The sequence below is a fragment of the Xyrauchen texanus genome, chromosome 7 (genome assembly GCF_025860055.1).
Source record: "Xyrauchen texanus isolate HMW12.3.18 chromosome 7, RBS_HiC_50CHRs, whole genome shotgun sequence".
Lineage (NCBI taxonomy): Eukaryota > Metazoa > Chordata > Actinopteri > Cypriniformes > Catostomidae > Xyrauchen > Xyrauchen texanus.
Window position 1 is genome coordinate 25,298,646 of NC_068282.1, and position 24,685 is coordinate 25,323,330.

General features: G+C 42.3%; 1 protein-coding gene across 1 annotated transcript in view; it reads left to right on the forward strand.

Moving 5' to 3' along the window:
* pex5la (peroxisomal biogenesis factor 5-like a) overlaps positions 1-24,685 on the forward strand; it is a 106,385-nt gene that overhangs the window by 29,365 nt on the left and 52,335 nt on the right. Inside the window, exon 3 of the mRNA XM_052130795.1 lies at positions 24,161-24,272. Coding sequence (XP_051986755.1) covers positions 24,161-24,272 — 112 coding nt within the window. The remainder of the gene's footprint in view (positions 1-24,160; positions 24,273-24,685) is intronic.

The following is a 24,685-nucleotide window of genomic DNA, read 5'->3' on the forward strand; positions in this document are numbered from 1 at the left end:
GGTATAAGCAAATGTGTGTGCACTTGACTGATGAAGACACACCAAAAGTGATTTTTTCTTCAGTAAGTGCAGCTCAGTAAATCCACTATAATCTTTCCAGCAACTGCAAATCTCTTTATGTCCTTTCCAATTGCCATTGAATAAGTCAGACTACAATGTGACTGCAGTCATCTGCTCTAATTACAAAAATGGTTTAATATTGAAAATAGTTAATACATATAAAATAAGTCAATCGAGAGAAACACATTACACAATTCTATGATAGGCTCTGCAATCTTCGGATTTAGATTTAGTTAGATTATTCAATCATAATAATTTTTTTATCTCTAAAAACCAACCATAAACCACTAATATAATAAGAATGTAACCAACCAACAATATAAAAGACAGAAGAAGCAGATACATGTGTATTATAAGTATACTCACAATAACTTACCGACTGACTCATGCCGCATTTAAAGGAATAGTTCACCTAAAAATGAAAATTATTTCATCATTTGCTTACCCTCATGCTATCCAAAATGTGTATGACTGTATGTTGAACAAAAACAAAGATTTTAAGAAGAATATTTCAGCTCTGTTATTAGCTCTCAGTGACCAGGGGCAGGTTTACGATTTCTGAGGCCCCAAGGAACCGACCAACCCGGTCCCCATTTTGAAAATGTTTGCTTAAAAATTACATAAAATGTATTTTATAGCATAATTTTAAATTTATCCTATCAGCCATTGTAGGCAAGTACATCCAAAATGTTTACTGAAATAAAAATCTAGATAAAGAAAACCTAATTAATGCATGTGTTATACAATACAGTGATAAAAAAGTATATTTACCTACAAATATTTTTGTAGAAAAGCACTTTTTAAATTTTTATGATTAAGGTGTACAAAACCTACTACACTCAATACAATTTTGTAATTCAGTTTTTATTTATTATTATCATAACCCAACAATTATTTATTGTTGTCCAGTTTGTCATTATAATATGATATAGTATTATTATTATTTTTATTATATATATATATATATATATATATATATATATATATATATATATATATATATATATATATATATAGTAATGTCTTATTTACTTTACTTTCACCTGGAGCTTATATTGTGATGCTGCAGATAGGGCTGGGTGATTAATTTTATTTTATTTTCAGTTACAATTTTGGCTTCCAACGATTATAAAAGCAAGATAATCAAAATAAAACGATTATTGTGCCACATTCCGTTTCGCAATGAAACACCCCAGCATATATCTTTAAAGCATCCTTTATTAAAGTTAAAATAATAAGGAAGTGTGTTATGAAAGTAAACTCCGAAACTGCATTTCCCTGTTGTGTATATGAGTTGCATGAAATGACTGGGGAAGAGATTAAATCTTCTCCCGGCTGATGCAAACTCTGGCGCGGGGACACTCATCACTCGTGCGTGCTTGCTGCAGCTAGATTATAACGTGATGGCTTGTGACGTAGTGAATCATAATATATGTGTCACGTTCACTTTGTGTCTCTTATCATGAAGAGAATGTTTTTTGTGAGTTAAAGATGGATCGAAGTCAGGGCCGTAACCGCAATCTACATTATGTGGACAAGTCCCCCCAATAATCAGATATGGCCAAATTGTCCCCCCGATAACTGATAACCTTGTTGCTGTGTTGCTGCAGTCCATTATGTGCTGCTGTATAATTGTCATTAAGTTGTTGCAGGAATAACATAAAGATAAAAAAAAAAGTAGTCTAACACTGCTCGTCAATGTAATTTGAGATGTTAAATCGATGAAGGCGGGACTCAAGTTTAAAAAGCTAAGCAGGAACCTAGTGGATTATTCCAGCTCCACACATCAGCAAGCAGTTCAGATTAAAAGTGTTAGTGTCATGATATTCAGGGGTGTAAAGTAATGAATTACAAATACACACGTTACTGTAATTAACGTCTAGGTTACTAGTGTAACCCCCGTTCCCTGATGGAGGGAATGAGACGTTGTGTTGATTGTAGTGACACATGGGGCTTCTTTCGGGAGCCTCGGATACCTCTGAATATGAAAAAGGTCGATGCCAAATTGGCGAACAGAATTTGCATGTCCCACCCCAGGACATACGGGTATAAAAAGGCGGGATGTGCCTATGTTCAGTCAGGTTCTGCACTGAGGAGACGAGAACAAGGTTCGGCCATTACAGCGGCTTAGTACAGTGTTGTGGCAAGGGGGACACTACGTCTTGTTCCCTCCAACAGGGAACGGGGGTTACACTAGTAACCTAGACGTTCCCCTTCTGTCACTCACTCAACGTTGTGTCAATTGTAGTGACACAAGGGGTCCTTATTTAATAGCGCCACCTACACTGCCCATGTTATGTGATCTGCTGATGTTGGTGCAGCAGGTTGTAACGTGCCAAAGGCGCATGAGCAACAGAATGCATGTAACCCTCTCCATCGCCCCACTAAGATGTTATATTGTTTTTATTAGGTTCCAGGTATCCGACCAAGGATTCCCTTCAGGGGTGGGAACAAGCGACGTGGTGAGCATGGGAGCAGGCCGCACCAGCCGCAGACTTTTCTACTCTATGTTACTCTTCACAGAGTGTTAGATGCGGCTGGGGCCATCTAGCTATAAAACGCATCAGGAAAGGCATTCTCCAGTCCAGTACCCCGCGGAGACCACATCCTGCCCAGGCTGGGGGGAGGTGAAAAATGTAGCAATACGTCACATGGGTTTTCAGGCCACATGTGGAAGAGGCGCAGTGGTAGATCCTACCTAGCAAAGGAGGAGTTTCTACAAACACGGCATTTGGGGGGCAGAGGGAACTGCCCAAGGGAGATGCAGGTCCGCCGGCGGGGGAACCGTACCGCGGAAAATACACACAGGGGGATTAATCCATGATGGCAAAACCCTTTGGAGCACCACTTCCAGTACAGAATAGTTAGTACCTGTAGTGGGTCTGGTCGGGAATTCCTCCACTGAAGTCGCGTGCCAGAGGGCTGGGGAGGAAAAACATCCAGGGAGCGCAAGCTTTTGTGGACTCACCTGGGGGTAAAAGCACACATGTTCACCTCAGTGGAGGGGAAAGGCGTTAGCGCAAGTGATACACATGGTCAGTCGTCCCTTGTTACCGAGTTCTACATGCTCAGATCTGACAAAACACGAGATTAAACTGACTCAACTCGGAGATTGTTGAATCTCGCAAAGGTATTGGGTGTCGCCCAGCCTTTTGCTCTACAGATGACTGCTAGAGAGGTGCCGTTGGCCAGTGCCCACGAGGACGCCACACTCCTTGTAGAGTGTGCTCGAACCCGCAAGGAGGCGGGCACGGCCTGGGTCTGATAGACTGATGCAATTGCATCGACCACCCAGTGGGAAGCCTCTGTTTGGAGACAGCATTCTCTTTCCGCTGTCCTCCAAAGCAAATAAAGAGCTGCTCAGAGAGTCTAAAGCTCTGTGTGCTGTCCAAACAGGTATGCAAAGCATGCACAGGACACAGCAACTATAAGGCTGGGTCTGCCTCCTCCCATGGCTGCGCTTGTAGGTTAATTTCCTGGTCCCTAAAACGGGTCATAGGAACCTTGGGCACATAGCTGGTTGAGGTCTGCAGGACCGAACTCCAGGCAAGTGTCGCTGACAGAGAATGCTTGCAGGTCTCCAACCCTCTTGATGGAAGTGAGTGCAATCAGGAGGGTCATCTTTTGGGAGAGGGCACTTAGCTTGACTGATTCTAGAGGCTCAAAGGGGGCTCTCTGTAGCCCCGAAAGGACCACGGATATATCCCATGAGGGGAACAGGCATGGCCTGGGAGGGTTCAGCCTCCAGTGCCTCTTAGAAACCTGATAATCAGGTTGTACTTTCCTAGGGACTTACCATCCACCATATCGTGGTGGCCGCTATAGCATACATATACCTTTAAGATGGAGGGGGACAACCACCCCTCCACCTTTCCCTGTAGGAATGAGAGCACTGACCCGTAGAAAGGGTCGGTGTCGGGGCAGAATCGAGACGGGGAATTACTCGTCCTTCAGGTCTACCGCTGCGAAACAATCTTGATGCCGGACGCACGTTAGATTGTGTTTTTGCTTGAGCATCTTAAGCAGGAGTTTGTGCAGAGCCCAGTTGAGAACTCGCAGGTCCAAGATTAGCCTCAACCCAACTCCTTTTTTGGGTACGATGAAGTAAGGGCTGTAGAAACCCTTCTCCATCTCGGCTGGAGGGACAGTCTCCATCGCATCCTTTTGCAAAAGGGTAGCGATTTCCACGCACAGGGTGCTGGCCCGTTTGCCATGCACTGAGGTGGAGTGGATGCCGCTGAAACGGGTCGGACACCTGGCAAACTGAATAGCATAGCCGAGTCTGATTGTCCTGGCCAGCCATCACAACGGGTTGGAAAGTGTAAGCCACGCGTCCAAGCTCTGCGCGGGGCACTAAGAGGACGATCGTTTTTGACATACGTGGTGGGGTTTTGCAGCGGTGGGGAGCAGGTAGTGTTGCATCGGGAGGAAAGATTGCATCCTGAGGCATGTGTGCTGAGAGAGAGCTCAAGGCACTTAAATACATCCACGTACCCAGCATGTGGCGGGTTAGCAACTGAGGAGGAGGACCTAGTAAAGTGTCCTCTGGGCTTGTTAGAACTGGCCGGCCAGAGTTTTGAACACTGTACAGATGTGGATGTGGAGGTGAAGTTTCTACGTCCAGGGTGCCACTTCGCCTGTAAGGTTCTGTTGCCGGGCGCCGTGAGAACCAAGTTTAGCCACAGATGCCGTTCCTTGACCACAGGGTGGCCATCGCCTGTCTGAGTGCCCGTGCTGTGAACTTCGTGGTACGGAGGGCGAGGTCGGTAGCTGAGCGCAGTTCCTGCAGCACATCAGGATCAGGATGTGGAGCGGAGGGGGGCGGGGCTGGGTCGGAATATCACGCGCCCGGTCCCCAATCGGCCTGATGAGGTGCGCGAGGGATAAAGGCGGCCGGTGACGATTGTTCGAGAGAGAGAGAATTATGGGCATGTCCATCATGTGTGTTTGTTTATGTGTTTTTGAGTTTTCATTAAATTATTATTTATATTGACAAGCCGGTTCTCGCCTCCTCCTTGCCCATCCTTTAACTGTTTTACATTGGTGCCGAAAGCTGGGAAGGAGGAGGGATGGCCGTCGCAGAGTCCTCGACACTGCCGTCCACCCAGGGGAGCGCCGCTGCCATCTGCCGGGTGACGGAGTAGCCCGACCGCCCCGGATGCGGGGTACGGCCGTCGTCCGTGGGGCAAGTGGGGACTGGATACCCCGACCACCTGGAGCGAGGGAGCTGCTGCCGGGGGCGGAGGAGTGCCCTACCGTCCCCAGAGACGCGGAGGGGTCAAGGGAAGACCGCCGTCCGCGAGGGGAGGAGGGAAGAAACTCTCCGACTGCCCGGAGCGGTAGAGCCGCTGCCAGGGGCGGAGGAGTGTCCCCATTTTCCGGCAGAAAAGCGGAGGCACGTTCTGCCCACTGGGGGTCGGCGGTTTCACTCCAGTTCGCCCAGGGGTGGAGCGGCTGTCGTCCACCTGAGTGTGGAGGAGTGTTCGAGGACCACGCAACGGTACATCAGAGAACCGGTGAGTGAGCTTTTTCTCTCTCTCCTCTCTCTCTCCCTTTCGCACAGTGTTGGCCTTTTCCCTCACCTATTTTGTTGTTGTTTTTCCCCTCCTGTCTCCTCCCAGGGCGAGGAAGGTGGGGATGACCACGCGGGACGCGAGATACACCCCGCCCCAGGGAATGTGGAGCGGAGGGGGGCGGGGCCGGGTCGGAATATCGCGCGCCCGGTCCCCAATCGGCCTGATGAGGCGCGCAAGGGATAAAGGCGGCCGGTGACGATTGTTCGAGAGAGAGAGAATTACGGTCATGTCCGCATGTGTGTTTGTTTATGTTGTGTATTAAGTTTCTTATTAAATTATTATTTAAGTTGACAAGCCGGTTCTCGCCTCCTCCTTGCCCATCCTTTAACTGTTTTACACAGGACTACCTACATGCATATCTTTTAGTGCCTTTGCCTGGTGGACTTGCAGAAGGGCCATGCCATGCAGGGCAGAGGCGGCCTGTCCGGAGGCCATGTAGGCTTTCGCTGTCAGTGAAGAACTGTTTTGTCCACCTGGGGGACCGCTGTATATCCATGGACCGCCCCGCTCCGGGCAGTAAAACGTGCCCTCCACAACCTCGTTAGCTTGTCAAGCACCCCCGGGAAGAAACGGCTTCGAGCGGTGCCCTGACCTGAGGAACCAGTCATCTAGCCATGAGGGTTGAGAGGAGGATGGAGGGTTCCAGTCCAGCCCCACGCTCACGGTGGCCTGGGCAAGCATATCGGACATCTGGGCGTCAGTCTCAGACTGGGCAGGCAAGCCCGAAGGCGGCATCCCAGTCGAGTCCTCTGCCTCAGACGCCGCGACGCTCTCAGATGCAGCGGCGACGTCATCATCCTGCTCCATGGCCCCAACGGAGACATCAGACTGGCCGTGTGGCAAGCCAGTCTCACGTCAAGCCCGGACAGAAGCAATCGACCATGCTGGGGGCGGGTGGTTTGTAAAACCCGCTGAACTCCCCAAATCGCCTCCATTGCCAGCTGGGTTGTCCTCAATCCCGTGGGAAGAATGAGCAACATGGGGGCCAGCTGGAGTGGCGTTTCTTCTGAGAAAGGAAAACCGCGACCGCAACAATGCCATGGTCAGGTTCTCACAATGAGTACATGAATCATTCACAGCCTCGGTGTGATCGCGACCCAGACACACAAGGCAGCGCCTATGGTCGTCAGAAGCAGAGAGATATCTGCCGCATCCAGGAACAACGCAAAGGCGGAAGGGCATCTTGATAAAGACGCGTCTTGAGAAAGACATTCAATGCCAATGCGTAACACTTTTAGAGAAAAGATTGCTCTTTTAGAGGAGATGTTTGCCCTTTTAAAGTCTGTCGAAGCGCCCAGGGGCTCCGAAGAAAGAATCTGACTGAACAAAGGCACATCCCGCCTTTTATACCCATATGTCCGGGGGCGGGACATGAAAATTCTGTTTGCAAATTTGGCATTGGTCTTTTTCATATTCAGAGGTATCCGAGGCTCCCGAAAGAATCCCCTTGTGTCACTACAATCGACAAAACATCGAGTGAGTGACAGAAGGGGAAATACTTTTTCCCAAGAATTGAATTTTTGTAAGTAGTTTTAAAATTGTATACTTGAGTATATTTTAAGTGCTGTAACTGTACTTTTACTGCACTATTTTCCCACCGTCTGTGTTCGCTACTTCCCTGTCCTGATTTTATTTTTATCTATCAACACGATTGGCTAGGGAGAGTGTGACTCCAATCAGATCAAATTACACATAAAAAACTTGAACGGCAGATGTAGATTTGGCTCCAACTGTTGGGGAGTATGCCTCAAGCACAGTTCAACACCTGAACATAAACGACTGCACCTGAAAGGGATTTTCGCAGTGAAAAAGGCCAATTGCATGATCGTGTCATGTGAGTTTAACCTGCTCAAGCCAGATATTAGCATTAATCCTGCCTCTAGTTTGAAGAAACATTTAAAGGTAAATTTCATATTTCTGCTTACTAGTTTCTGTGTCTATAACGTAGCCTGTAATTTAACTCTCTATCATTGATATTATTAGGCTGCTTTGAGAGATTAATGCAATGTTATCAATAGGGCTGGGCAATAAAATTATCTAAATGTTTATCGGAAAAAAGAGAGATGTCCTCAATCAAACTTTTTAGTTGTTTCTATTATATTTATATTTAAATGTTTTACATCTAGAACAGGGGTGTTCATTACATCAATTGTGATAGCAAGAGCACCACTGGTTGATTGATCTAGATGAAATATAAAAGATTGTCTTTTAATTTCCTGACGTTTGCAGCTGCGTGCATTTGATTGACAGGCGGCTAATGTTTTAGCAATAATTTCGGTTGGCACCTAAATGATCAAATACACTTTATAATTCCACCAATGCCCGTCTTGGTGAGGATTTAACGTAAACACAGTCGTTTACGCCGAATTGAGCACTGTCTAGCAGGCGATGACATATAAAGGATATTAATCAAACAATAACAAGAAACAACGAAACGAGAAAACCACTCACTACTTTTGGCAGAATAACTTCAGTAGCTTTAAAATTATTCATGTAATGACATTTTTATAATAATATTTTTGGAAAATATTGTTCGTTTTTTTTTATAATACTGACCCCTGATGTAGAGAGTGTGTTAATTGGTATAATAAATTACCAGGAAAGTAGAGATGATAAAATAATTTATAATTATGCTTATCCTTTATAAAGATAGAAAAATTTGCAGAGCAATACTTCAGCAGAAAATTCCACCAGTCATAAACTTTTTTTTTAATTGTGCTTCGTGCATTAGAATGAGAACACAACTATTTCTTGGATTAAAAGATACAAGAACTAAATAAATGTTGAACATTGTATCTCAAAAGGAGGAAAACGTGGCTCCCCATGTGCTACTTAAAGATGACATCTGTCTATGACTTTCTTTCTTCAGAACACAAAATAAGATTTTTAGAAGAATATTTCATCTCTGTAGGTCCATTCAATGTAAGTGAAGGGGTGCCAAAATGTTGATGCTCCAAAAAGCACATAAAAGCAGCATAAAAGTAATCCATACAGTGGTTTTATCCATGACTTCAGAATTAATATGACAGGTGTGGGTGAGAAAAAATATCAATATTTAAGTCAATTTTTTGCTAGAAATTCTTCTTTCTGCCCAGTAGGTGGTGATATGCATGAAGTGTAAGTTAAAGTGGAGATTGACTGAGCAGAGAGGAGAATTAATAGTAAAAAAGGAATTAAATATTGATCTGTTTCTCACCACATCTATCATATCGCTTCTGAAGACATGGATTAAACCACTGGAGGCACATGGATTAGACTACTTTTATGCTGATTTATGTGATTTGTGGAGCTTCAATACTTTAGCACAGATTCACTTTCATTGTATGGCCCAAAAGAGCTGAAAAATCTTAATTTGTATTCTGCAAAAGAAAGAAAGTCAACTTGATGTCAGTAAATAATTTTGTGCATTTTCTTTTTGCAAGCCAGCTGATGTCATGTCATTTTACAGATACATCCATGATTAAAAGAAATTCAAATGATATTTGTCTTTTCTTTGATACAGCACAAAAAAGAAAGAAAAGATGACTGAAATATGCAAACTGCTTGCAATGCAGACACAGTGTTTGTCTTGTACTGTGTGAACTTAAAAATAATGAAATTAATTTAAAACAAAAGATTATACAATTTTGGTCACATTTATACAACTTTAATTCATATAAAGCCTTTATTCAGAAAATTACTGCATTTCACACATTTACTATTTTATCCACATTTACCCAGCCCCAATGTTCAAGACATGGTTACAGCCTTGATCGAAGTGGACAAAAAGGTGAGAGTGTAGTCTTAGCCCATTATATCAGAATCAGAATCAGAATCAGCTTTATTGCCAAGTATGTTTACACATACAAGGAATTTGTCTTGGTGACAGGAGCTTCCAGTGTACAACAATACAAACAATACCAAAAACAACATCAAGACATAGGTAATTAAAATAAAAAAGAATACAAATTAAATAATTATACATATACGTACATACACTCACCTTCATACATACCCACATACACACACGTAGTGCAAATCTATTACAATCTGTTATATAAAGAACAAAAAACAGTATATTATGTACAGTGCAATGTAAGTAATGGCAGAAGTGGATATGTTGGATAATATAAATAGAATTAAACTGTGTATTGCTCATAATTATTGCTCAATGGGGCAATTTAATTGTTCATTATATGAATGGCCTGAGGGAAAAAAACTGTTCCTGTGTCTGACGGTTCTGGTGTTCAGAGCTCTGAAGCACCGGCCAGAAGGCAACAGTTCAAAAAGGTAGTGGGCAGGGTGAGTGAGGTCCAGAGTGATTTTACCAGCCTTTTTCCTCACTCTGGAAGTGTATAGTTCTTGAAGGGGGGGCAGGGGGCAAACAATAATCCTCTCAGCAGACCGAACTGTCCTTTGTAGTCTTCTGATGTCTGATTTCGCAGCTGCCCCAAACCAGACAGTTATTGAAGTGTAGAGGACAGACTCAATGACAGTTGAGTAGAACTGTTTCAGCAGCACCTGTGGCAGGTTGAACTTCCTCAGCTGGCGAAGGAAGTACAACCTCTGCTGGGCCTTTTTCACAATGGAGTCGATGTGTATCTCCCACTTCAGGTCCTGTGAGATGGTAGTGCCCAGGAACCTGAATGACTCCACTATACTGGAACAAATACATTTGTGATTAGTAATTTTTGGTTTGTTGCCCAAAATAATATCTAAAACTCATTTAAAACAACATACATTTACCTTAAGAGCTATACTGATGTAACCTGATGTAACCAGAATATGTATGCTATGCCTTTAAGTGGGATCGTGATGTGATACGGCCGGCCGTGGTTAAAGTCTCGCGGGTGTCAATGAAACCGTGTTTGTTCTCATTCTCCGCTCAATGAACGTGGGTGTGTGTGGTTTCTCCTATACTGGCGCGTTGGAAGAACTGCTTGTGTGTTACTGCTGTGCCCGAAAATTCAGTGTGAGTAAACAAGTTTTATTGGAGTCGCTCTTAATAGGAGATATGTTAGTATAATATGCCCGAAAATGTGTTTTAGGTTTATTCCTGCATTAATGATCTGTTGATCTGGGAATGCAGTGTGCGTGCCACTCTGCGTTTGGGTTCGGTTACGCGTAAATTTGTTTTAGAACTTTTCCTGTGCTGATGACTGGTTGATCGGAGAACGCCGTTTGCGCGCAACTCTGCGGTTGGGTTCGGCAGCTGGATGTGAGTGCATGGTTAAGTTTATGTACGATTTATGCAAAAGGTGGTGCTAAAGATTTAGAATGTGTATTTTAGGATCACTTGTGTCTATGCTCTGCCGAGTTACGAGGGCCAGCAGTTGCGGACGTTTGTACGGAACAGACTGCGTTACGACCCAATTTTGTCTTTCCGTGAGACTGTTATGTCTCAGTCACCCCTGTGAACATAGCGGATTGAGTATGTGAGTATATTATATGTTTGTTTTTAAGAGTAGAATATGTTGATTCTTTTATTATGTGTAATAAAAGTGTGAATTGGTTTTAATTATAGGTTTCAAGACCTTCGTTGGGTAGTGGCCATCGTTTCTTTTCCCATTGAAAATTAGATAAGTTTGTGTTCTGTTTACCTTTCGTTAATCTAATCGTCATTTCATCCTTTTTTGTGTTTTTTGTGGTGTTCTTTGGGTGAAGTCTTTCTGTTTTATTGATTGGTGTATAACTGTATGGGAGGTCTTATTGGTTTGCGTGTTTTACTTGTGGTTTGATTTGGTCTTGATTTTTATCTGGTTTTGATTTTTGCTTCCTCCCATGTGCTGTGTTCTCCAGTTTATGATTCTAGTTTGATTTGTTTTATTTTCAGTGTCATGTCTATTGTTGTTTTTCTTGTATAATATAATTTAAATTTATAATTTGTCAGCTCGATCAATTTGAATTATAGATTCATTATTTGTTTTTCTTTTAATTATTGGTATTTCTTTACTCAACCAATTCTGATTTGTTTGGAGCATTGTTTTCATTTTACTTTGTTTTTTTTTTTGCTTAATGTTGTCTTAAATTGAGTTGAATTGTGGGGTTTTGGTTCGTGCTATTTTTTTACGTTTTGAAATCTTTTCTAACTAACATTGCTGCTACTCAGGTTATTTTCTCAACCATCATATCTGTGGAGAAGGATCATATCTGTTATAGTTAATAAATTATCAACTTTTGTACTCCGGCTTCCAGTTCATTCATTTGAACCCCCTGTGTTATATAATAGCATTATTAGGGTCCCCCCATCCCAGGAAAGTGGGGGTGGCGTAGTCAATCTAGTCGACACCTCGACAACCGCTAGGTTACACTTCAGAAGACATTTTTTTTCTGAGAATGTTGAATACAATATTTAATTAGGGCTCGACATTAACGCTTGTCCAGGTCAAGTGGATTTTTGAAGGGGCAAGAGAAAGAGAATTTTACTTACTCGACCAGAGAAGCTGACTGATTAAAATATCAATAATGAAAAAATAACTGGCTATATTTGTAAAAGCCTAGGCCTGTGTCACTTATTAGAAAGTTCATATTCTTATACTGCTGTTGAAAATAATCCAGAGTGTGTAATTTTATAATTCGCTAGCACCCTGTTTGATTGACAGGTGGCATATGTGTGTGCTGAACATCCGTGTGTTCCGAAAATGCTCGTGCTAATGCGTACACAACGGTCAAATACATTTCAAAATTCCACCAAAATGCCCGTCTTGGTGAGGTATTCATGTAAACACAGAGAGTGATGTCTAAAGTGAACATAAACAGTGGAGAAAAAGTGGAGTTGTATTAAAATGTCGGACTTGTAAGTGTAAATGTAAGATAATAAACCTGCTGCTGTCTGGTTTGTCATTATAATAATCCAACAACCATAACAAGAAAATGAGATAACACTCACTGCTCTTGACTGGGTAACTTTAGAACCTTTAAAAAGTATTATAGTCATAGTGTAAAGACCAGTTGTAGTTTTGTTTCATTTCATTCTGAATGTTTACTTGAATACTTGACACCGCTGTTTAAAACTTTTAAAGCTGTTAAAAAAGCACTACATTTTATTTATTTGTATTTTTTGTTCTATTGCTTTTATTCTATTTCTATTCATTGCTGTTTTTATTGTTATTTTAATTTCCTAGTCTTGAATAATTGCTTAAGAACTTGAAACCTTTCTTCCGTAATTAACATATTAGTTAGTGTTATTATTTGTTGTGGTTTTGAAGCTGGTATTAAGAATCATCATATTTCACTATTGACTACTGATACTTTGGCATTGTGATAATGTATAGACTCTATTTTACATGGTAGATCTTGCTGCAATAACATGATGAAAAAGTAGATCTCATTCCATAGAACTATGAGCATCTCTGCTGTAAATGATGGTGATGAAGGCTTTTCTTTATTTTACTACCATACGAAACATAAAATAATTATCATATGCGAACAGCCTCCTCCCCTAACCAGTGCAGTTTACATTTCAAGTTAAAGGAAATCCATAGTGTAGTCCACATAAATTGCACAGGGTTAAAGTGATTGCTGTGATTCTCCATTCCCTTAGATGGCGCTATTTCATGATATTGGTTTAGCCATTTGTTGCTCAGCTTAAGAAGAGGAGCGATCTTTTTTTTTTTTCTTTTCTTTTCTACCCTCTCGTCAAGTGCATCGTGAGATGAAGATGGAGAGATAAATATAGTGGAGCAGACTAATTAAAGCATAGGAGAAATAATTTTCAATGTTATTAGCTAGTGAAATTGACAAGAAGCCTTAGTTATCGTAAACTGCCGTTTGCACTTTTGTTTTTTTGGATAAGTTTAAGAATCTCCGATTGGTTTTTTTGTGTGTGCATATTTGTCCACTTATGAGAGAGAAAGATTCCATGGCGAGCCAGTGATCCAGGGATTCAGTGACTCAGTGATTTTGGAGTGTGATTGTGACCAGTGGCCATCAACTCGCTAAGCTGGTGGACTGCATGCTTCTGGATGCATCATACAGATAAGATTTATGAGATCTCCAACGTTATCACACACTGCCCGGGTAGTGATTTGAAACAAGGCCTTTTATTCAACGAACCACACAGGAACTGAATTGAAACTCAATTGAATTAAACATTGAACTAATTGAGTTGAACATTGAAACTCAATTGAATTGAACATTGAACTGATTGAGTTGAACATTGATCTAATTGACTGGACTGATTCTTTTTTTTCTTAACTGACTGACTATTTTGGGGGGAATTATTTGTTATTGTTTTCATGCATATTTCATTTTTGGTGAAGTGTTAAAATAAACGTTTTGGTGCTGTGCTGCTATTCAGACTGAGGTCGTAGCCAATTCATTTCAAGAGCCGAACCTACTTCTGATTCTTTGCGTTAAATATCATTAACATAAGTCATTGTGACATTTTCATTAATGCCTCAAGTTACATCTAGTTACAATAGTTAAAAAGACAAGTTTTTTTAAAAAAAGTTCAATAAATGCATGATAATCGTGATCTCAATATTGACCAAAATAATCATGATTATGATTTTTGCCATAATCGAGCAGCCCTAGATGCAGTGTACTGTTCACAAAGTTGCAAAAGTCTGTATTTCATGTAAGCATCATAGACAACATTCGTAACAGTATTGTAACAGTAAACACACAAGGCACGGCAGCTCCTCAGCACACTAGAGCAGAAGGAAAAAAACATTGCTGTATATCAAGCGCTGAAACTTTGCTTGGTTGAGAACTATCAGGAATAATGGTAAACACTGTAACAGTTGCCTCTTTGCAAGACGCAGCGCAAAGAATGAAACAGAACACCGGTGTCTCGACATCTGTTTTTTTTAGACCTGAAATACTTTTTATCTTGGCACAGTGTCTAAAAATGTGCTGGTCCTGCATGAGACACTGAGAAAACGAGATGCAGTGCAGTAGTTAAGGACGCTCGTCAAGCCCGTATTTACATAGCAAAACAATGGAAAAACAGAGCAGAAGCACACAAAAACACATTAGGTGTGAACAGCCCCTAACTCATCCGTTTGTGTGCATCAGTGTGTGAGAGCTTGTGCTTGAAAAAAGTTCGGAAGGCCTGTATATTTTTTCATAAGTTAAAAAAACCTGAACAAAGAGTCCTACTCGAAACACTAACCTGAACCCGCTGGACCTCTAACATGAAACACTCTGCGAACACTGACAACAGCGTATTTTAATATATACACAGAACATCATGTCACCCATCAAGCTGTTTTTGCAGAACTTTCCTACAGGGGCGGGTAACCCCCTGACATCCGGGGCCCCATGCAATTACGTGGTTTGCATGGTGGTTAAAACCGCTACTGCCAGTGACAATGGTTCATGTGAGTGTGTAGCTTTAATCATTCCTATTAATGTCAGCAATCCTGTTATATTTGTGCCAAAAGTGAAGAACAGTTTTAAATTTAATACAAGGGAATCGTCTAATTAAGTAGTTGTGCCCAAAACATTTTTCTAATATTCCCCTCTCTCATTATGGTCCTCTTTCTGCTGGCATTCACAAGGGATGTTTTTCTTTTATAATAAGGCTGAGAGGTGCAAATTAAAAGTGAGCCCCAAATGCAGTGCACCTATATCGTTATAAAATATCCGGACTGGAGATGGTGTTACATAACCCAGACACTTCAAATGCATACATCAGCGAATCTTAGGTGTAATATACTGTTTACCAATATTTTGTCTGCATTTGTTTTTATATCCGAATGCGCTTTTGAAACTAATGCAGAACAAAGAAATCAAAAATAGTTGAAATTGATAACAAGCTAAGCAAAGATGACAGTTTGAAGGCAAAGTACATCATCTTTTTCACTTTCTTTAGACACGTTCAAGGTGTTGTAACAGCAGGAGATCAACATTCAGGCATTCCAGACAGCAAAGAGATAAATCTCCTCCCTGACACCAGCAGAGCCAAAGTTGTCTCTACAACCCAATTGACCAACATATGCTGCTTTCATTATTCATGAATATTTTGTGTGTATTTCAAAGCTCCTGTCAATTTAGAGATTGCAAGTCTTGTACAGTTGCTTGTTCAGTTTGCGAGTAGAATGTGAATAACTTAGAAAATTGTCAAGCACAGCTATTTTTAATTTTAGTTTTTTTTGTGTGTTTTTTTTTGGGGGGGTAATAAAATATTTTTTCTTTTTCCTATGTCTCTCAGTAAATTAATTCCTGATGGACTTTTGTCTCTATGGTCAAATGGTAAAGCCATGAACAAATTAAAAATGCATTCAAGGGAAAATACTGGAGCCCTCAATTAAGCAAGTCTTGATAAGGTCAGAGTTTACAATCAATTTATAATTCCATTCAATTTGCTTTAAATGCTAAACTTACAACAGTCCGTTAAATAAGGCAGTGTTGTTGAAGCTTCTGTTGATGTCAGAATCCAAATATACTTTAGAGCAAGTGGATGTGACATGAAATCACACGTGTTCTATTTTACAACCATCGGCATTCTGATGACACAGCTGGTAATAAATTTCTAGTCCCATAATAAGTGTTCTTGCTGTTTTTGCAGGAAACAAATGCCATGTTTCCTCTACAAGCAATCTGGTCTCATAGAATCACATTACTACAGTATACTGTAAATACATTTTTGCTAAATTATTTTTATATGCCTTTTTATGTGCATCACAGCAGTTTCCCGGTAAAATGAACATTAGAGGCACAATAAAAAAAAAAAATTTAACAACAAATTTTATCCTCTTTTACACAACTCACAAGTACAACGGCAGATTATCAGTAAATAAATACTTACTTTTTTGCCCTGTTTCATACACTTCTGTAATCAATTACATTTACAAGCTTTTTTGGGCAATGTTAAGGACAGAGGTATGAGTCCTGATGAACACAGGAGTTGACACTTGAAGTGGAAGTGTCATAGAAGCATTACAAAATGTTGAGCTTGTTTCAGCAATTTTCAAAACACATTTGCTTTTTATGACATTATCAGTAAGGTTTAGGGTAGGAAGATTTAAAACTTGAAAGAGCATTAACATTAAAAACCTCATCTGCTTCCTCTCCGGGAACCAGCACCTTATCGTGGTGGAGAGGTTTGTGTGCCCTTATGATCCTGAGGGTTGTGTTGTGTAGCGAATCAGCTCTACATTCTTCCACCATTAGGTAGCGAATCAGCTCTATGAAATATTAATAATCAATCACTTGTTATAATCGATTATGAATATTTGGATCAGTTAATCGGGATAACTTGATGTAGCTACATTAACATTACAACCAAATACTCGGTTCATCCCGTGAACACTCAATTTTGGTTATTAATTAATTAATTAATAGAAATGTACATTTCCGGGGCAAGGGAAATGTCTTTCTTACTAAGTATTACGAGCAAGTAGTCAAAATCTATGATTAGTGACTTTAGATATGAGCTTGAGACACAGACAACTTTACATGTGACATGAACAAGACTTTATTAACTAGACTAAACATTTAAACTACTCTAACATACATATACATACATGCATACAGTTTACCAAGGGAAAGAGGGCTGAAGCAGAATACAGGAAGGCAAGAAGTTATAGCATTGTTTGAAGTTCAGCAGATCAACAGCCTGAGCAAACCATCATATTAGTTCTGACACGCCCTTTTTAGAAAGGGGTGAGGATACTTAATGTATCAAATAATGAGACTAAGTTTGATACTTGCATGTCCCATTTGAATTAAACTGTCCTGATGCAATTTGTTGAGGCTCCAGTTGATCTTTGATGTTGTCTTGATGAGAGAGAGAACCAGTGGGAGTCAGAGACAAGGCCGTAGCCTGGCACATGCTTGGGAGTCCTTGGGGCCTTCTAGTTTGGCATCATTCAGCGAGAGAGTGAGAGAGCACAAGGCTCAGAGAGCAAGAGAGGCAGGAAGCCAGAGGAGCATAAGAGAGGGCTAAGAGAGGGCTAAGAGAAAAAAGGGGGCGAGGAAGTGGGCGCAGCAATTTTATACCCTCAGGAAACAGGTCCCACCTCTCATTGGCTCGACCAATAAGAAGGGTTTGAGTTCTAGGCGGGAATTTGGTTTATTGCTCTTTGTTGTAAAATTGCCCATTGCATGTGCAAGAAAGAAAATAGGAAATATACTTGTAATACTAATATGTTGTTGTTATCGACATATCATGTACACAGTCATTTCAATCTTCAAAATACCAAGTTATAGAGACCAAATATGCCACACATATGATTTTGGTTAACCATAGTATGCAAAGTCTGAAACATTAACCCATTAGTTTGCAAGAAAACATAGATCAAGCACATTTAAGGGAAAATGTGAGATGGCACATTAGATACATGTCAATATTTATCACATGGATATATAGAATATATATATAGGATTAACAGGGTTCATTTCTCTTTCTCAGTAAGAGAATGAAGTGAGGGTCAGCACTTCTCTGAACATTCCTTTGGAGGTCGTAAAAGTCTCCCTTACTCTGGGCATGAGAGAGTTCCTTTGTCAAAGCTCATTTGCATGTTTATGACAGTAAGAGATTTTGGGCTGAATGACTCAAAAGATAGTAAAACATCGCGTAATATCATTCTACAGAGATCTTATATTCGAATTCAGCTCGGACAAATCGTAAGGTTTAATTTGATACCAAGAAACATGTGTTTAGTACACTTAGAAAGGGAATATACACTGAGGCTATTAAATATGAGGCCTCAGAGTTTAAAACAAACAACTGAAACAGTTCTAACGAGTTTGATATACCTCAGAAATACACAACATACAGGGATTACACGTATTTCATTAGCAATATGCAGTTCTGTGTTTAACTGAAAAACACACACACATTTTTACGTTCAAAGTTTCCCCCTTCCTGTCCACACGATAAGCACGTGGTGAGCATGCGGATGTCACATGCGGTTCTCTGTCAATAGTTCATTGTCTCTTTGTCAATACATTTATTGTGCTTGTGGAGACTGGTTGGCGCTATTTCAGTAATTAGGGGAGTTTTTAACAGTAAGTTCTTGTTTGTTCGTGAATCTGTTAAGGCCACTGATCCTCCGCCATACCTTACAGTTGTCTGGAGCCATGTGCTCCTGGTAGGGTCTCCCAAGGCAAAGTGGTCTCAGGTGAGGGGCCAGACTAAGAATGGTTCACAGTGACTCATGGATAAAACGGCAAGAGGAGGAGTTACCCTGCCCGGAGGAAGCCCGGGGCCCACGTCTGGAGCCAGGCCCAGATGGAGGGCTCATCGGCGAGCGCCTGGTGGCCGGGCTTGTCATGAGCCCGGCCGGGCACAGCCCGAAGAAGCGACGTGGAACCCCCCTCTACATCCCTTGGGCCCACCACCCATTGGAGGAACCGCAGGAGTCGGGTGCGCTGCCATATGGGCGGCAGTGAAGGCCGTGGGCCTCGACGGACCAGACCCGGGCAGCAAAGGCTTGCTCTGGGGACGTGGAATGTCACCTCACTGGGGGGGAAGAAGCCGGAACTAGTGAGGGAGGTGGAGCGTTACCAGTTGGATCTGGTGGGCCTTACATCGACGCACAGTTTTGGCTCTGGATCCGTACTCCTGGATAAGGGATGGACTCTATTCTTCTCTGGAGTTTCCCAGGGTGTGAGGCGACAGGCGGGTGTGGGGATACTCACGAGTCCCCGGCTGAGCGGCACTACGTTGGAGTTTAACCCGGTGGACGAGAGGGTCGCCTCCCTACGCCTACGGGTTGTGGGGGGGAAAACTCTGACTGTTGTCTGTGCATATGCACCGAACAGCAGTTCAGAGTATTCGGCCTTCTTGGAGACCCTGAATGGAGTCCTGAATAGGGCCCCAGTAGGGGACTCCATAGTGATGCTGGGTGACTTCAACGCACACGTGGGAAACGACAGGGACACCTGGAAAGGCGTGATTGGGAGGAACGGCCTCCCCTGATCTGAACTCAAGTGGATGTTTGTTATTAGACTTCTGTGCTAGTCATGGATTATCTATAACAAACACCATGTTCGAACATAAGGATGCTCATAAGTGTACGTGGTACCAGAGCACCCTAGGCCGAAGGTCGATGATCGATTTTGTAATCGTGTCGTCGGATCTGAGGCCATATGTTTTGGACACTCGGGTAAAGAGAGGGGCAGAGCTGTCAACCGATCACCATCTGGTGGTGAGTTGGGTCAGTGGGTGGGGAAAGACTCTGGACAGACCTGGGAAGCCCAAGCGAGTAGTGCGGGTGAACTGGGAACATTTGGAGGAGGTCCCTGTCCGCAAGATCTTCAACTCACACCTCCGGCGGAGCTTTTCAGGCATCCCTGCGGAGGTTGGGGACATTGAACCGGAGTGGGCAATGTTCAAAGCTTCCATTGCCGAAGCCACGGTGGAAAGTTGTGGCCTCAAGGTTTTAGGTGCCGCAAGGGGTGGTAACCCTCGAACACCGTGGTGGACACTGGTGGTCAGGGAAGCCGTCCGACTGAAGAAAGAGGCCTTCCGGGATTTGTTGTCCCGGAGGTCTCCGGAGGCAGTTGCAAGGTACCGACAGGCCCGAAGGGCTGCGGCCTCGGCCGTGAGGGAGGCAAAGCAGTGGGTGTGGGAAAAGTTCGGAGAAGCCATGGAGAAGGACTTTCGGTCCGCACCAAAGTGCTTCTGGAAAACCGTCCGCCACCTTAGGAGGGGGAAACGGGGAACCATTCAAGCTGTATACAGCAAAGATGGGACGCTGTTGACCTCAACCGAGGAGGTTATTGGGTGGTGGAAGGAACACTTTGAAGAACTCCTAAATCCCAACAAGCCCTCTATGGTAGAGGCAGAGCCGGAGGATGATGGGGGATCAGATTCTATTTCCCTGGGGGAGGTCACTGAGGTAGTCAAACAACTCCACAGTGGCAATCCCCGGGGATTGATGAGATCCGACCAGAAATGCTGAAAGCTTTGGATGTGGAGGGGGTGTCATGGATGACATGCCTCTTCAACATTGCGTGGAAATCTGGGACAGTGCCTAAGGAGTGGCAGAACAGAGGGGTGGTGGTTCCCCTCTTCAAAAAGGGGATCAGAGAGTGTGTGCCAACTACAGGGGTATCACACTTCTCAGCCTCCCTGGTAAAGTTTACTCCAAGGTGCTGGAGAGGAGGGTTCGGCTGATTCGGCTGATCCAATCCCTGTACGTCCAAAGCGAGAGCTGTGTCCGGGTCCTCGGCACGAAGTCAAGTTCATTCCATGTGGGGGTTGGTCTCCGCCAAGGCTGCGCTTTGTCACCAATCCTGTTTGTGATATTCATGGACAGGATATCGAGGCGTAGTCGGGGTGGGGAAGGTGTGCGGTTCGGTGGGCTGGGGATCTCATCGCTGCTTTTTGCAGATGATGTTGTCTTCATGTCATCATCGGTCCGTGACCTTCAGCTCTCACTGGATCGCTTGGCAGTCGAGTGTGAAGCAGCTGGGATGAGGATTAGCACCTCTAAATCTATGGCCATGGTTCTCAGGAGGAAACCGATGGAGTGCGTACTCCAGGTAGGGAATGAGGTTTTGCCCCAAGTGAAGGAGTTCAAGTACCTGGGGGTCTTGTTCACGAGTGAGGGGACAATGGAGCGGGAGGTTGGCCGGAGAATTGGGGCAGCGGGGGCGGTATTGCACTCGCTCTATCGCACCGTTGTCATGAAAAGAGAGCTGAGATGAAAGGCAAAGCTCTCGATCTATCGGTCAGTTTTTGTTCCTACCCTCACCTATGGTCATGAAGGTTGGGTCATGACCGAAAGAACTAGGTCGCGAGTACAAGCGGCCGAAATGGTCTTCCTCAGAAGGGTGGCAGGCTTCTCCCTTAGAGATAGGGTGAGGAGCTCAGTCATCCGTGAGGAGCTCGGAGTAGAGCCGCTGGTCCTTTGTGTTGAAAGGTGTCAGTTGAGGTGGTTTGGGCATCTGGTAAGGATGCCCCCTGGCCGCCTCCCTAGGGAGGTGTTTCAGGCACGTCCAGCTGGGAGGAGGCCTCGGGGAAGACCCAGGACTAGGTGGAGAGATTACATCTCCACACTGGCCTGGGAACGCCTCGGGGTCCCCCAGTCAGAGTTGGTTAATGTGGCTCGGGATAGGGAAGTTTGGGGCCCCCTGCTGGAGCAGCTGCCCCCGCAACCCGACTTCGGATAAGCGGTTGAAGATGGATGGATGGATGGACCTCATCTGCTTGGGAAAACATTTAATTAGCTATTTAATTTAGCGCAACGTGTGGGCATTTAAACTTGGAATTGATGCGATTGTTGATAAAATTTTATAAATGTATTTGTACATAAAAAATGTAAAGAATAAAAAATATTAAGAGTGTATTTATGTATAGTTTATACAGAAATTAGTTTTTGCACCTTGTACAGACACAAAACAGCATAACTGATAGGCTTACTTATGATAATACGTAGTAAGAACAACATTGAGGAAATAAATGAAAGTGATAGTTCACCCAAAAATGAAACTTCTATCATCATTTTCTCACACTTATGCCCTCCTAAATGTATGACTTTCTTTCTTCTGCTGAACACAACCAAATATTTTTAGAAGAATATTTCTGCTCCGTAGGTGCATACAATGCAATTGAATGATAACCAGACATTTCAAGCTTCAACAATAACATAAAGGCAGCATAAAAGTAATCCATATGACTCCAGTAGTTAAATCAATGTCTTCAGAAGCTATATATGTCACGGCACCTGTGAGTTTGTTGGTTTATTCTGTGTTTTGTTCTTTTATCTCCCTCATGTCTCGCAGGTGAAGCCGGCATGCATGATCAGTGTTTCCATGGGAACATTGATTGTTCCCAGGGGAACACTGATCATGCCACTAATTAGCATGCTAGCAACATCTGGTTCTCCTTTAATTAACTCCCTACTTAAACCCTTTGTATTCTCAGCATCCTTGCTAGATTGTTGTTTTATGTGAAGTAACTTACCTCACTCTCTCTGCCTAGTTGGTCCTATCTCGTGTATCTGTTTGGTTGCCCATCTCTGCCCATGTGTCGGGAGTGTGGTTACCTTCCATCTTCTGTACGCTTGTTCTCTGTGCTCACGAATCTTCAACAGAGGATTCCTCGTCTCTGCCAGTGTGAATTTGCATATTCACGCAAGTTTACATTTTTCAACTCGAGAGAAAAATCTCCATTACGCTTTGTCCCGAAAGCCTATCAGCATTAAGATTGTCTGGATGTCACTGATGTACTGACGTAGTAGCAGAAGAAATCTGGAAAAATGGATGAAAAAATTGTTGTAGTGGTGTACTACAACAACTGCTAGCGCGAACGTGAGTTTAAGCACACATTTATAATCCAGCGGTCAAAAAATGTACTTCGCGTTGTATGTGAACGCATCATAAGACCTTTGATATTCGTGCAAAAATTGTATTCTCAATAATTATTTATTTATTTTTTTCCTGTAAAAATATCCAAAAAGATCCTTAAAACAAGATTAATTTGATTTATCTTGTTTTAGAAACCACACATCGTAAGATATTTATGCCTCCAGTTTCTGACAGTACAGTTAAAGTTATAATTTATTGTTAATAAATCCTTTGAACTGTTCCTCTGCTCTTGGGTCTCTTTGTCTTGCTCTCATTCTCTGAAAATATAATAGGTTTGAGTGAGAAACCAATCAATATTTAAGTCATTTTTACTGTAAATCTCGATTTTCACATTCTGAAAGTGAAAGTGGGGATTGATTGTAATAAAAAAAGAATAGAAATATTGGAATATTGTAGTTGCTTTGCTTCAGAAGACATATATTAAACCACTGGAGTATGGAATACTTATTTTAATGTTGCCTTTATGTGATTTATGGAGCTTCAAAGGTCTGGTCACCATTCACTTGCATTGAAAGGACCTGAAATATTGAAAGAAGAAATATTCTTCTAAAAATCTTTGTGTTCAGCAGAAAAAAGAAAGTCATACACATTTCGAATGGCATGAAAGTGAGTAAATGATGAGATCATTTTAATTTTTGGGTAAACTATCCCTTTAAGAATTGTGAAGCCCTTAAATGTGGAAAAGTAAATTTTGGTCCTGACTAAAAGATTTAATAAAAAAAAAAGAGAGGAAATTATCCCTGAAAATGCAGATATGCTGTATCCATACCGACTCCCCACAATAGTGCTCTCTGATGAGTCTGTGGCATGGCTGAATGAACACTATGAGAGCAAGCGGATGATGATTGATGTGTTTTTTTCCATTCTGTTAGACACATGGCCACCTCTCTTCAAGTCTCTCAGAACACACACACATTTAGTCATAGTACACTGATGGGGGGCATAATAAAAGACAGCCTTACTCTTTGTCACAATCATGCACAATTACTACATGCTCGAAATGGGAAAACAAGCCAAAGATATACTATTTATGTTTTTACTTTTCTTTTAAGTGTGAAAGAGAAGGGAGAAGCTAGGTATCGTAAGGGGTCAAGGTGAGAAAAGTCATCTCAGTTCTGTAAATGGGTAGGGGCTGAAGAGAGAGGTGACTACCATCATTGAAAATCACACGCAGAGATGGTCATGGTGCAAAGGTGGCTGGATGCAACTCAAACAATGGTAGTACCAAAGGCTGAGTGCTTAATGTTGATCTCACCAGTCTCCTCTGCCTGATTTTTCAGCTGGTGAGTGAGCAACAAGAGAGCCGTCCCTTGCTGAGCCCTTCCATCGATGATTTCCTCTGTGAGACCAAGTGTGATGGAGCTGCCCGCCCAGTAACCTCCAACACAGCAGGTACCTGAGATACTAGCCTTCCCCAAAAAATCTCTTTCTCCACTGTCTGTAGTTTACTAAACAAACTAAACAAACAAAATTCAACCTTATATTTAAATAATCCCTCCGTATAGGGGTGGAAATCTACATGGAACTGGCGATACAATATTATATAGATATTGTATTTGGTTTGCCATATTATAATATTGCAATTCTTTGTTTAGTGTATTCCAATTTAAAACTGTAATACATAGCGATCTTTTATTGAATTGTTTATCATTCTTCTTAATTAGACTTAGTATTTACTGCATTACTTTACCACAGAGCCATAGAAGTAGCATATAACATAGGCAGTCTTTTTGCGGACATCCTTACAAATGAAACAAGATATAGACACTTGGCGACCATATTTACAACGCCTCTGAGCAGCTATT